At 38.3% G+C, this 13,137-nt stretch overlaps 1 protein-coding gene across 1 annotated transcript; it reads left to right on the top strand.

Moving 5' to 3' along the window:
- The first annotated feature begins 380 nt into the window (after positions 1–380).
- Positions 381–5,090, top strand: LOC142972416 (pre-rRNA 2'-O-ribose RNA methyltransferase FTSJ3). The gene is made up of 9 exons (XM_076113522.1): positions 381–588; positions 668–1,428; positions 1,628–1,777; positions 1,884–1,997; positions 2,306–2,467; positions 2,854–3,061; positions 3,226–3,684; positions 3,963–4,162; positions 4,573–5,090. Exons 1-9 carry the CDS (start codon positions 522–524, stop codon positions 5,008–5,010), a joined length of 2,559 nt encoding a protein of 852 aa, XP_075969637.1. The 5' UTR covers positions 381–521; the 3' UTR covers positions 5,011–5,090.
- The last annotated feature ends 8,047 nt before the right edge of the window (positions 5,091–13,137 follow it).

The following is a 13,137-nucleotide window of genomic DNA, read 5'->3' as shown; positions in this document are numbered from 1 at the left end:
TCTTATTTTTTTATCACAGCTGATCCAAAGATAAGTAGGTAACATCATTATGATTTGAAGTAGGTACATCTTAATAACAACATTATTATGTCTTTCGTTATAAAAAGTAACGTAAAGTGCGAAATAAAGTTAAAGTTGTGGAGTTATTTATGCATTTTTGTTGGCTCAGTTATTATTTTTTCTTCTATTTCACTTAGGGAATAACTTTCCTGTAATTTCAAAATAAAAATAGACCAATCGTGAACCACCACGAGCCTGATTAAGCTATAGTGTTGCATGTATTAAAATTTGTTACGCGCAGTTAGTTTGATTTCCCATGCCTTCAGAAAACATGTCAAAACAAAATGAGGAGCATTGAGACAGCGTGCGTCAAACGTCAAACAAGGCATGGAACGATTTTGACATTAATGACAATCATTATAACCTTAAAATGTGGTTGTAAACATGCATGATTGCATGCTGTTGATTTCCATGAATTTTATTCAGTGTTAACAGGTGTGGAACAAGTAAAATAAAACAAAATGGGGAAGAAAACAAAAGTAGGGAAACAGCGGAAAGATAAATATTATCAACTAGCTAAAGAGACAGGTAAATCTTTTTTTTAAATTATAAATATGATTCTCTTCTTTCATGTGCATTAGTATTAACGTGTCTCATCTGATTGTAGGTTACCGTTCAAGAGCTGCTTTCAAATTGATTCAACTGAATAGAAAATTTGGATTTTTACAAAAGTCACGAGTATGCATCGACTTATGTGCCGCCCCAGGCGGTTGGATGCAGGTTGCACATCAGAATATGCCTGTTTCCAGCGTGGTCATCGGCGTAGATTTATTTCCAATCAAACCAGTACCCGGTTGCATTGGCCTCACCGAAGATATCACCACAGAGAAATGTAAAACAGCTATAAAGAAGGAAATAAAAACGTGGAAAGCTGATGTTGTACTCAACGACGGTGCCCCAAACGTTGGTTTAAATTGGATTCATGATGCATATCAGCAAGCTTGTCTCACACTGAGTGCCTTGAAATTGGCTACACATTTCTTAAGAGAGGGTGGTTGGTTTGTCACTAAAGTGTTTAGATCAAAGGATTACCATGCACTGTTATGGGTTCTTAAACAATTTTTCAAGAAAGTTCATGCAACAAAACCTCAAGCTTCACGTAATGAGTCCTCTGAAATTTTCGTAGTATGTCAGGGATATATTGCTCCTGATAGTATTGATCCCAAATTCCTGGATCCCAAGCATGTCTTTGAAGATTTGGATATTGTTAAGAAGCAACATCTTAATATTATGCACCCTGAGAAACAAAAGAAAGCTAAAGCTGAGGGTTATCTAGAAAATGATTACACCACACACCACAAAGTTATGTTATCTCAGTTTTTGGATCCAGACCAAGACCCAATTGACTTGCTACAAGGGTGTTCTGAGGTAATTTATTATTACTGTTTTGTAATGTGCGCAATAATATTATTGGAGATCTATTGGCCACAGCACTCAAGATTTAATATCAACACTCAATTGCCTTACCCTCAGATTCACCAATTGTGAGCCCATAGATTCATTTATAGTAAATATTTAAGTGTAGTGTATTTGTTTAACATAATAATAATTTGTATTTGATTTTCAGATTGTGCTAGATGATAAATCAGTAGCTCAACATCCCAAGACTACTGCTGAAATTAAGGAATGCTGTAAAGACATCAAAGTTCTAGGCAGAAAGGATCTGAAATCCCTATTAAGTTGGTTTAAGCAGATGAAAGAATGGAAAGCCTCAGAGGTACATTACAATTAATTTAATTTATCAACATAATTATGTTTATGTAACTAATTAATTTGTAAAATATATGTCATGTGTATGATACAAATAATTTTAAACTCTTCAGAAAAAGGCAGAAGACAAAGAGGGGAGTGATGAGGAGGAGACTAAGGAGGAAGGAGATGAAGATAAAGATGCTGATGGTGAAGATGATGTTGATGAAAAGATTGCTGGACTTCAGGTAATTTTTGTACACTTTACTTTTGTTTGATAACTGAATGTGATTGACTTTGTGGAGCACAAGTAGTTGACAGGTTCTGGGCAGGATTTAAAAGTTGCTCCTGAATTACCCACTCAAAATCTATTAAAATGTATTCCTGAGGTAGAGAAATAATTATAAATAATCTCCCGTTTACTCAACTAGCTTAAATAAAGAAAGGGATGAATGCCTTCCTATTTAAGTTGGTTAATTTTTTTTTACGAGTATATTGTGAATGTATTTGTTTTAACTTCTGAATGTATTTGTAATATCAATGTGTTATTTTCCAGGATGAAGAAAGGCGACAGTCAAAGCGAAAGAGAAAACAGTTAAACAAACAGAGGCAAAAGTTGGCAGAAAAAATGAACTTGAAAATGGTCCTCAAGGGTGATGATGGTCCTATTATGGAGAGTCATGACATGTTCAAGCTCTCTGATATTAAGAATGCTGAGGTAAGAACAATTATGTGTTTATGATAAATCTGTATCAGTAAGCTAAGTAAAGTTTGATTCGTTGAAATATGAAAATGATGCACATTGTTTTGTAATTAAATGTCCCACACTACTATTGGCACAAAAACGTTAATTAATAGTGCAATGAAAATCAGGAAAATTTGCTTATTTTATATGTAAATAAATTGTGTAATAGTAAATGAAGACTACTGTATAAAAATGTTGTTTATCCTCCTATAACTAGCATTTATTTTTTAAAGAAAATTAGAACTTTTTCCATATTTTCAAAATGATAATATTATTATGCTTAACCAGTTTGGTTTAAGAGATTGAGTCTGACTAGAATTCATCTTTATAATATGTTAATGTTTTTCTTTAATTATCAGGAGTTAGCTCGTATGGTGGATCAGCAGCCTGATATAGTTGCAGAAGCAAGTGATGATTCAGATGATGAATTAAAAGTAAAGCGTAAATTTGTGAAATATGACACTGAATCAACTAAACTAGACTCTTCAGGACTTTATTACAAGGATTCCGACAGTGAATTGGAGATGGAGTCAGATTCTGAAACTGAACAAGATAAGGAGTCATTAGGTATAGTATTTTTATTCAGTCACAAAACATCAACTGTTTCATTACTAGTTGTAATAGTAAAAATAATTTTGCAACATCAGTTAAATTTCGAATTGTATAGTATATGCGAATTTCAGGTGAATGACTTAACTAAGTAATAGTTTTATTTTATATTTTCGTTTTAGCATTCTCAGATTCGGATAATGAAAATGACAATAAAAAAATAGATAAAATCACAAAACTGAACACATTACGCAATAGCCAGCTGACTAAATCGGCAGTAATACCCAAGAATCATCCACTATTGACTGATTTGGACAATACCGATGCTGTATCTAAGCGTTCTATGAAAGCTGAGCTGTGGTTTCAAAAAGAGAGTTTCAAGGATATTGATGAGGATGACGACGAAGGTGTTGATCTGGACAAATTAGCTGAAACATACAAAGAAAAAGGAAAACAGGTTGTTGAAGATACTAATGATAGAAAAACAAATGGTATCAAGAGGAAATTAGCTGAAGAGAGCTCAGATGATGACTCTTCTGACAGTGATTATGATGTTGAAGATAATGTCACTCCTGCAGATGGAAAGGCTGGTGCTAAAAATAATAAGAAAGATGGATTCGAAGTAGTTTCACAGGACCCAGGTATTTATAGAATTAACATATTTTTTTTACTTTTTATAAAAATTACTTTACTAGTGCGTACCAAAATGTGTAGGTATAGTACATTCATTATGAATTGATCTTTATTGAGTGTTAACTTTTACTTGACTTAATTGATTAAAGCAAATTCTTTCTTTTGGAAAAGACAACTCCCGCATTAAGACTTGCTCTTGTGTCGTTACATAAAACTTCGAAAAACGTATTATAAAACTTCACTTAAAAATAAATATTTATAATATTATGCTTACATTACTTTTTAGATTTAAAGCGACTCAAGAAAAATTTAAAAATGGATGCCGAGACCCTCGCGTTAGGAACTATGATAGCAACTTCGAAGAAGTTCAAAAGGGATTTGATGGACGACGGCTGGAATCGGTATGCCTTCAATGATAAAAATCTGCCAGATTGGTTTGTTGATGATGAGAAAAAACACATGAAGAAACCTGTCATTGTGCCAGAGGTAATTTGAATGTTTAACACAATTTCACTATTGCCCTTAAGTATTATCGGTTCAGTTTTTCAACAGCGAAATATTGGCTGCACGAGTTTTATGGTTTGTTTAGTAATCTAGGAAGAGTTTTACATACGATTTATGTCACTCTTTAGTTATATGTGTGTAATTATTTCATGTATCTGAGTAAGTGTATACACGCTTACTCAGGTACAGATCTATATTGTATACACAAACATCACTTTAGTTTCACCCACCCCTCGGTTATCTATTTTAGTACTTTTTCCGAGAGAATAAGGTTCTTGCTCAAAGGTCACAACCAAAGCTGTAATCTGTCATTTATATGCTGTTAAAATGTTTATCATCTTTGTGTTATTTTTTATGTAAGAGGTTTTAAAATCGACTGTATCACATTACAGAAGTACACAGAGGAATACAAGAACAGGTTGCAAGACATTAATGCGAGACCTATTAAGAAAGTGATAGAAGCCAAAGCTAGGAAGAAGAAGCGCATGATAAAGAAAATGGAACGCGCTAAAAAGAAGGTTGAGGCGGTCATGGAAAATGCTGACATGTCCGAAAGAGAGAAAGCTCAGCAGATCAAGACACTTTATAAAAAGGCACAGACAGATGGAAAGAAGAAAGTTACGTACGTGGTAGCTAAAAAACATAACACCGCTAAACGGATGAAACGACCTCAAGGAGTTAAAGGACATTACAAGGTTGTCGACCCTCGCATGAAAAAAGACATGCGCGCGCAAAAGGCCAAGGAAAAAACCAAGGGTCGCGGTAAAAAGGTCAAATCTTCTAAGAGCAATAAAGCGCCGCCAAAAAAGAAAGGCAAAAAGGCTAAGTAATTTCAGAATTGAAATGTATCTTAGTAAGATGATAAGTTAGTAAGCCTCTTGTTTCTGAAAAATATATGTGATTATATTAAGCTTATAATATTATTTTATTAAAACATACTCCAACTATGACTTGTGTGGCTATATCGGAAAATAATGACTAGGAATTAGTTTTTGACCGTGATATTTATCGGTAAAAAGAAACTGGTTTCCGTCCTGGACTTATATTCACACTCTCAAATTCCGTCTAAATCGGTACAGTGTCTAAATGCAGGGTTATTGACACATTTTTACATCGCTAAGAATCAATAACAAATGCTTTTAATAAAAGTAAAGATATTATGTACGATATGACGAGATATTAGAGTATCTGTAATTAAAAAGTACTTAATCACTAAAGCAATTTGTCAGTTCATTTGAGTATCGTAAATGAATTAGTAGGCAATTGTTATAATTATGTTGACCCTTGATAAATGTGTTTAGGTAGAAAGTAGTTCCATTAGGTGGCATTACCAAGATTATTTTTATGACTAAGGTCAGGGTGATATTTGAATCCACGTGCGTCACTCGGCGGAGTTCAGGGACAGACACGCCATATAAATGATATCACTTCGCTTGGTGGCCTTGGTGTCTAATTCTGATTCGCTCTAACTACGCCGTCTGCCTACTAAGTATCACTGAGCGACTTTATGCACAGTTGCCGTATAATCGCTATGGATTTGACCTCCAGAAGAAATATTTCACAGATCTCCACAAGTTACTTAAGGCTCGTTTACTGTTAATAGACTTGTATTAAAGTTTACAGGCCAGTTTAATAGAGATATTACAGGAAATGTTAGTCGTCTCAAGCTCATGCTGGCTGAATGGTTTTCAAGTAATTGTCGTAGGTTTGTATCTTATAAGTCGGAAATAACTAGAAAACAGAAATTTGGAAGGAATAGAATGTGGAATGAGGTAGAATGTAGGGAGGAGATGATGGTACGTGGGAGGAAGGAGGCAGGCGGCAGGCGGGGCGCTCGGCCGGGCTATATCGAGCGCGCGATCACGGCCAAGGCCGCGCACCGCCGTCATCGCTCCCGACTCCGACCCGACCGTCCGTGCCCTGTACCCGCGGATCGCGTTTATAACTAATCATAACTACATACAACACAAACCTTATTGCGTAGTTCGTCGTTTATTGCAGGTAGGTAATGGCCTTTACTGAATTCATGAGATAAAACGTAAGATGCTGTAACATGGTGGCCATACCTACCTATCAAGAAATAGCATTTAGATTTTGTAATTCCTACTAGAATACATTAACAGTACTAGACCTAGACAGTGTAGGAACATTTTTTAGCAGTACAACTATCTGCTTGGTAATAGGTAGGTATGTATGAAACGATTGATCGTTGAGAGCGACTTGGTGATATTTATGTTAGCACAGTATGTGGATTCGGAGTGACGTCCGTAAAGGCAGGTAGAAGCTGGCGAGGTGGTGCCGGGGTACGGGCGCGGGGTGGTGTGACCTCGCTCTGACAAGGTCGCCGGTTCCATTCCACTCAACCACGCCACTCATTCCTCCCTATAGTAATCTTCCATAATGATTCTCGCCTGCCTCCCAATACATTATCATATTATTTGATCCGCTATGTTGAGGTTTTCAGTGAAGTGACCGAGATCAAACGGTTATTACGTAAACTGTAGCACGATGAGGCATTTTCAATTCTATATTTTTCTCAGTTGTCTTTAGCGTTTTGTGCAATGTCGAGGTGCAGAATTGAATGTTTTATGATACATTTTGATAGGGTGTAACCAAAAACAAAAATTGCATACGACATGTAAGTAGACAGCAGTGTAAAGTACCAATATTTAAACGATACTATCAGCCTTAACTATCCTGGATCTTTGGTTGCCTACGTATCGACCTTAATATGAAATATCAAATTTCATATTAAAAGAAAAAAAATGTGTTTTAACATACGTTTAGGGTAGTGATTTGTTTTCTCTAGACAAAAACAATATCGATAACTAAGATAATCTGCTAATAAATAAATGGTCGCTACGATTATATTAATCAGGTTATTATAATAAAGCCCTAATCGCACTTGTACATTTGTATATATCTTTTTGTTCTTCTTTTTTGTTTCTGTTTAAGAAAATAAATAAAAGTTTTAATATTAATTACATATCTATACTAATATTATAAAGCTGAAGAGTTTGTTTGTTTGTTTGTTTGTTTGAACGCGCTAATCTCAGGAGCTACTGGTCCGATTTGAAAAATTCTTTCACTGTTAGATAACCCATTTATCGAGGAAGGCTATAGGCCATATATCATTACGCTACGACCAATAGGAGCAGAGTACCAGTAAAAAATGATACAAAAACGGGTAAAATTATGACCCATTCTCTCTTATGTGACGCAAGTGAAGTTGCGCGGGTCAGCTAGTTTTAACATAAACTCTGGTAACTCTGGTGTATTTCTAAAACTCTACTTCAAAATCACATGTTCGATCTGTACGACTATGTGATTTAAAGACCGCGATGTCTTTTTAAACTACTGATAAATATTTTGTCTATCTATAATTTAATTATGTTGCAAAGTTAATCAATTCTACAACCTAACGTAAATATTTATCCGCCTGTGACGTCATAAGCTTGTGATAAATGGTGTTGAAAGTGCGTGTGTATGTTCAATTTGACGATGTACTAGTTTGTACTGATTTATATACTTTGTAGTTTTAAAGACATAACAATATATCAACATAAGTAGGTATGTAACGGTACCGTGACGATTTTACGTACCCTAGATCGGATACCGTATTGTAAGATGTGTTCCGTCGAAGTCGCTTTACGTATTGTATCGTTTCACGAGAATACACTGAAGCAGTCATAGTAGCTAGTTCTTCCTTTTAAATAGCCTTCTAATCATTCTAGGCTCTTCCTGTCGGAGTTTCAATACTAATCTCAATCTATACTAATATTATAAAACTGAAGAGTTTGTTTGATTGTTTGTTTGTTTGAACGCGCTAATCTCAGGAACTACTTGTCCGATTTGAAAAAATCTTTCAGTGTTAAAGTTCAGTGGAAGACTATAGGATATATATATCATCACGCTACGACTAATAGGAGCAGAGTACCTACCAATAAAAAATGTTACAAAAACGGAGAGAATTTTGATCCATTCTCTCTTATGTGACGCAAGCGAAGTTGCGCGGGTCAGCTAGCCATAATAATATAAAACCCGACTTCATCGCCCAGTCCTATTTTGGGTAAAAAAATCTAATTTAATTAGGACAAGAAAGTTTTCATAGGATTTTCTTTTTAAGTTTTGTTACTAATGCTATGAACAATACAGATTTTTTTTCTGTTTACGTATAATATGACCAATTTATCAGTTTTTGGAAAACTGCCAGGGCTAAATTATTAAACCATTTGAACTTTTTGTTATTGAGCCCTCAGAGAGTAAATTAGAGAAGGTAATTCAACTGATTAAGAAATTGGTCGGAATACGATAATTTTGGTTAGTAGCTGCAAATTACTCTGCTGCTAAATTCACATATTTGATCACTGTTTTTACCCGGAAAAATGAGTGCCACTCTTTTAATATTCTACAAAATATCAACGTGAAAATGACTTGAACTCAGATATTATATATATATGCTTTTTTTTTTGGGCGGTAGGTGTAAAATAAGTAAGACACACAAAAAATCACTCCTGAGTTTTTAATTGCAAATTAATTTATTTAACAGTTTTTATTAATCTAAATCAATTGACATCAATATATAATTAGTATTTACTACATTTAGTACATACCCAGTACATGTAGTATTAGTGTAATACTACACACCACCTGCCAGCTGAACACTAACCAAATCTGCAAGTCACTACACACCTTTAACAACTACACAATGTCTCAATTGAGTGACATTCAGATGACACAGGCGAAGCTAGAGGAGTCATTTAGTAAGAGGATGGCTGAACTTGAGGCGCAGCTGCAAACTGGGGCTGCCAAGGACACTGTGGCCAAGGTTGCTGAGGAGTTCCGCACCTTCCGCGAACTAATGTTTGGTGTGCTTGGGTTGCTTCGACAGCAAATTAGTGAGTGTGCCCGGATGGTGGACTCTATGGAGACTAGGCACCGAAGAAAGGATCTTCTCTTCTTGGGGATCCCAGAGTCAGCCAAGGTCGACCGACAATACATCGCTTCGACCATACTCAACTCCAAGATGGGGTTGACGGACATCTCAGCAGCCTCCATAAGACACTGTCACCGGATTGGTGCCCCTGGAGGTAAGCATCACCGACCCATTCTGGTGCGCTTCACGAGTGCGGATACCCGGAGCGCAGTTTGGCGTGCCAAGGCGAAGCTGCGTGGAACGTCGATTGCAGTGAAGGAGTTCCTGACGCGGACCCGCCAAATCGTTTTCGCCAAGGCACGTCAGCACTTCGGCATGAGGGACTGTTGGACCCAGGACGGCGTCATTGTTGTGAAGGTCGCCGACGGTAGCCGCCACAAGCTGATAACAACCGATGAGCTGAGCGCGTTGGCGGCCAAGCATCCTAAGGTGACTGGTGCCGCTTCTTCCCATTCTTCCCAGACCGGAGCAGCCAGTGCAAGTGCGGGAACATCTGCGGCAGGCTCGAAAGCACGCAAGTAGCATTATTGTTGTTGCTATGTTATTTGTCGGAACTGTGAAACCGTGTCGCGCTCCACAGTTGAGTCTTGTTACGCTTCCTATCTTACGTAACACGTAGTAAACGTTTACCTTCTAATTTTTATGTATCCATACCCTATTTTTATTAATATTTTTTGTTCACTTCATTATTTACACATGACGCTAATGACTGGTTTGAATGATTGTCAAGTGTCAACTGTCAATCTGACAACTTGACTCATACAATTTCGTTCGGAAACGTATTACATTTTTATTGTATTTTCTGTTCCTCTTATGTTAGCTGGCGGGTGGTGCAGAGATGCATTTTGAACCTTAGTATTTTTGTTGATCTTTTATCATAATTATTTATTTATATATTATATTTTAATTTATTACTTATATTATATTGTTATATATGTCTGATGATGAAGCTTCTTATTTTTCTGCTGACGATATTAGTACATCCTCGAAAGATAGTTTTTGCTCTATAACAGGCACGCTAGGAGACTTTGTGCGTCGGACTTTTGACAGTTCTGGTATAAACCTCTTTAACGTATGTCATATAAATGCGCAAAGCGTCCCTAGCCATTATAATGACCTGCAGGAGGCATTCGCTGATGCTGACGTTCATGCCGTCCTGATTTCAGAGACGTGGCTCAAACCTCATCTACCCTCAACTTCTTACCCCCTCCCTGGATTCATTCTTATCCGTAATGATCGGATAGACAGGAGAGGGGGTGGCGTCGCTATCTATCTCAGAAGTGACCTCTCTTACCATATTGTAGCTTCCTCCTGTCCTAACTACTCCGCTTCCGCCGAATTTCTCTTCCTAGAGGTTTGGGTCAAAGGAGCCAAAATTCTTCTCGGCGTTGTTTACTGTCCCCCATCCATTGATTACTTCTCCAGTATTGAACTGGTACTGGAATCTTTAGGGTCTGCTTACTCACATCACATCATCATGGGCGATCTCAACACCAATCTCCTTTCTCCCAGCTCACTCCGTTCCTGTAAACTCCTAGACATCATTGAGTCCGCCAGTCTACATGTCCTACCACTAAATGCCACTCATCACAACACCGAAGGCGATGATACTTGGTTGGACCTAATGATCACGTCTGCTCCCACCCTTGTCTCATTTTTAGGTCAATACCCTGCTCCTGGTTTCTCTCATCACGACCTAATATATCTGTCCTACACCCTTAAACCTCCCAAATCCCCTCCCAAGGTTCTGTACAGGCGCTGTTTTGGGCGTATGGATGTAGTTAAATTGTGTAAGGACGCTGCTACCGTCCAGTGGGAGCAGCTAACGTCAGCCCCTACGATTGACGATAAAATCGAAATTTTTAACACCGCTGTCACTGGGCTGTATGACGTCCACGCGCCAATCAGAAGAGTGAGACGGAAACGACCGCCTGCTCCCTGGATGACTGAGGGAGTTCGCATTGCCATGAGACGTAGGGATAGGGCATTTGCAAAGTTCCGTAGGGACCGCTGTGACGACAACTGGGTTCAGTTCAAAGTTGCAAGGAATCGATGCAATCAGATGGTACGCAACGCTAAACGCCGACACATTCTAAGTAATCTTTCTTCCTCTTCCCCGGCCGATATCTGGAGGTTCCTAGGGACCCTGGGTATCGGCAAAGACCGAAATAACGTCCCACAGTGCACGGTTGGTTTGGATGATATTAACATTCATTTCACTTCTACCGTACCTTTAGATCACCAAACCACGTGCAACACTGTCAGTTCCGTTAATAATTTACCCCGACCCAACTATGATCCCTTCTGTTTTGCTCCAGTAACACCGGAAGATATTAAGAAGGTAATCCTCTCAATTAAGTCCAATGCAGTAGGCGCTGACGACGTCAGTCGTCATATGATCGTCACAGTATTGGATCACCTACTCCCCGCCATTTCCCATATCATAAATTTCTCCCTTACCTCCGGTTCTTTCCCTTCTCTGTGGCGCAAAGCCTACATTATCCCGTTACCTAAAATCCCAAATCCATCGAGTCCAGCTCACTTCCGACCCATATCGATTCTCCCTTTCCTCTCCAAGGTGCTTGAGGCCTGTGTGCACAAGCAATTAACACAGTTTGTGTTAAACAACAACCTGCTTAACCCACTTCAATCTGGGTTCAGACCAGGTCACAGCACTACATCCGCACTCCTTAAAGTGACTGGCGATATGAGGGCGGGCATGGAGGACACTAAAGTCACCGTGGTGGCTTTGGTTGATTTCTCGAACGCCTTCAATACCGTCAGTCATGATATCCTTCTTTCCATCCTTCGTCACCTGAATATATCTTCTGGTGCACTGAATTGGTTTTCCTCATATCTTAAAGGACGCCAACAGTCGGTTCACATCGGTGACTCATCATCGAGCTGGCGTGAACTCGATTCTGGCGTCCCACAAGGCGGCATCCTCTCTCCGTTATTGTTTTCTATTTTCATCAATCTCCTAACCGAAAATCTTCAGGGTGCGTATCATCTGTACGCTGATGACTTGCAACTCTACGCGCAAGGAACAGTGGAAGGGATAGCATCAGTTGTCGGCATGATCAACAGTGACCTTGAGCACATTAAGTGTTGGTCTAGGAAGTTCGGTTTGGCTGTTAACCCTGACAAATGTCAGGCTATAGTCGTAGGCAGTCATCGCAGCATCAGTAGGCTAGGTCACGTATCAGTACCACCGGTAGTATTTGATGGCTCAATAATAGAACTGACCCCTACTGTGAAAGATCTTGGCCTTTACTTGGACTCAACTCTGAGCTGGACTGCTCAAGTATCTAACGTTTGCAAGAGGGTCACTGGTATACTGCGGGCTCTGTATCGTCTCAAAAACTTTCTCCCATCCACGACTAAAGCAATGCTTGTGCAGACCTTAATCTTTCCACTGATTGACTATGGTGATGTATGTTACTTCGACCTGAATGCAGATCTCCTCAATAAACTTGACCGCCTCCTCAACAACTGCATTCGATTCATCTTCAACCTCCGCAAGTATGATCATATATCTACATATCGCTCCCAGCTTAGGTGGCTGCCCATTCGTGAGCGTCGTAATTTACGTGCACTCACGACTCTCTTCTCTTTCCTTACTTCTTCTACTCCCCCAGCCTACCTAACTCCTTACTTTCAATATCTGTGTGATAATCACAACCGTAACCTTCGTTCCTCTAATAATCTTCTTCTTCTCTGCCCTTCACACACTTCTGGGTTTGTCAACTCTTCTTTTCCTGTCCAATCTGTCTTATTGTGGAACGCGCTCCCTCTTGAAATCAGGATGTCCACTAACCGTCTTACGTTTAAGAGCAAAGTTCGGGATCTCTTGTTAAAACAAGTTGCAGAAACTTCACACTTATCATAGTTTGTATTTATGAATTATATATATATATATATATTTATAAGTATTATATTTAGTTTATAGTATGTTTTTAATATCGTCTATTTAGATAATATATTGATTTATTCGTATTTAATATTTTATCATTATTAATAA

The sequence above is a fragment of the Anticarsia gemmatalis genome, chromosome 4 (genome assembly GCF_050436995.1).
Source record: "Anticarsia gemmatalis isolate Benzon Research Colony breed Stoneville strain chromosome 4, ilAntGemm2 primary, whole genome shotgun sequence".
NCBI classification, from domain to species: domain Eukaryota; kingdom Metazoa; phylum Arthropoda; class Insecta; order Lepidoptera; family Erebidae; genus Anticarsia; species Anticarsia gemmatalis.
Note: the sequence above shows the minus strand (reverse complement) of the source record. Positions and strands in the feature narration are given on the sequence as shown.

Excerpts from the sequence above, each read along its gene's own strand:
- LOC142972416 (XM_076113522.1), top strand. The coding sequence starts at position 522 with ATGGGGAAGAAAACAAAAGTAGGGAAACAGCGGAAAGATAAATATTAT. Across the intron at positions 1,998-2,305 it reads AAAAGATTGCTGGACTTCAG|GATGAAGAAAGGCGACAGTC; the intron begins GTAATTTTTGTA and ends GTTATTTTCCAG. Across the intron at positions 3,685-3,962 it reads AGTAGTTTCACAGGACCCAG|ATTTAAAGCGACTCAAGAAA; the intron begins GTATTTATAGAA and ends ATTACTTTTTAG.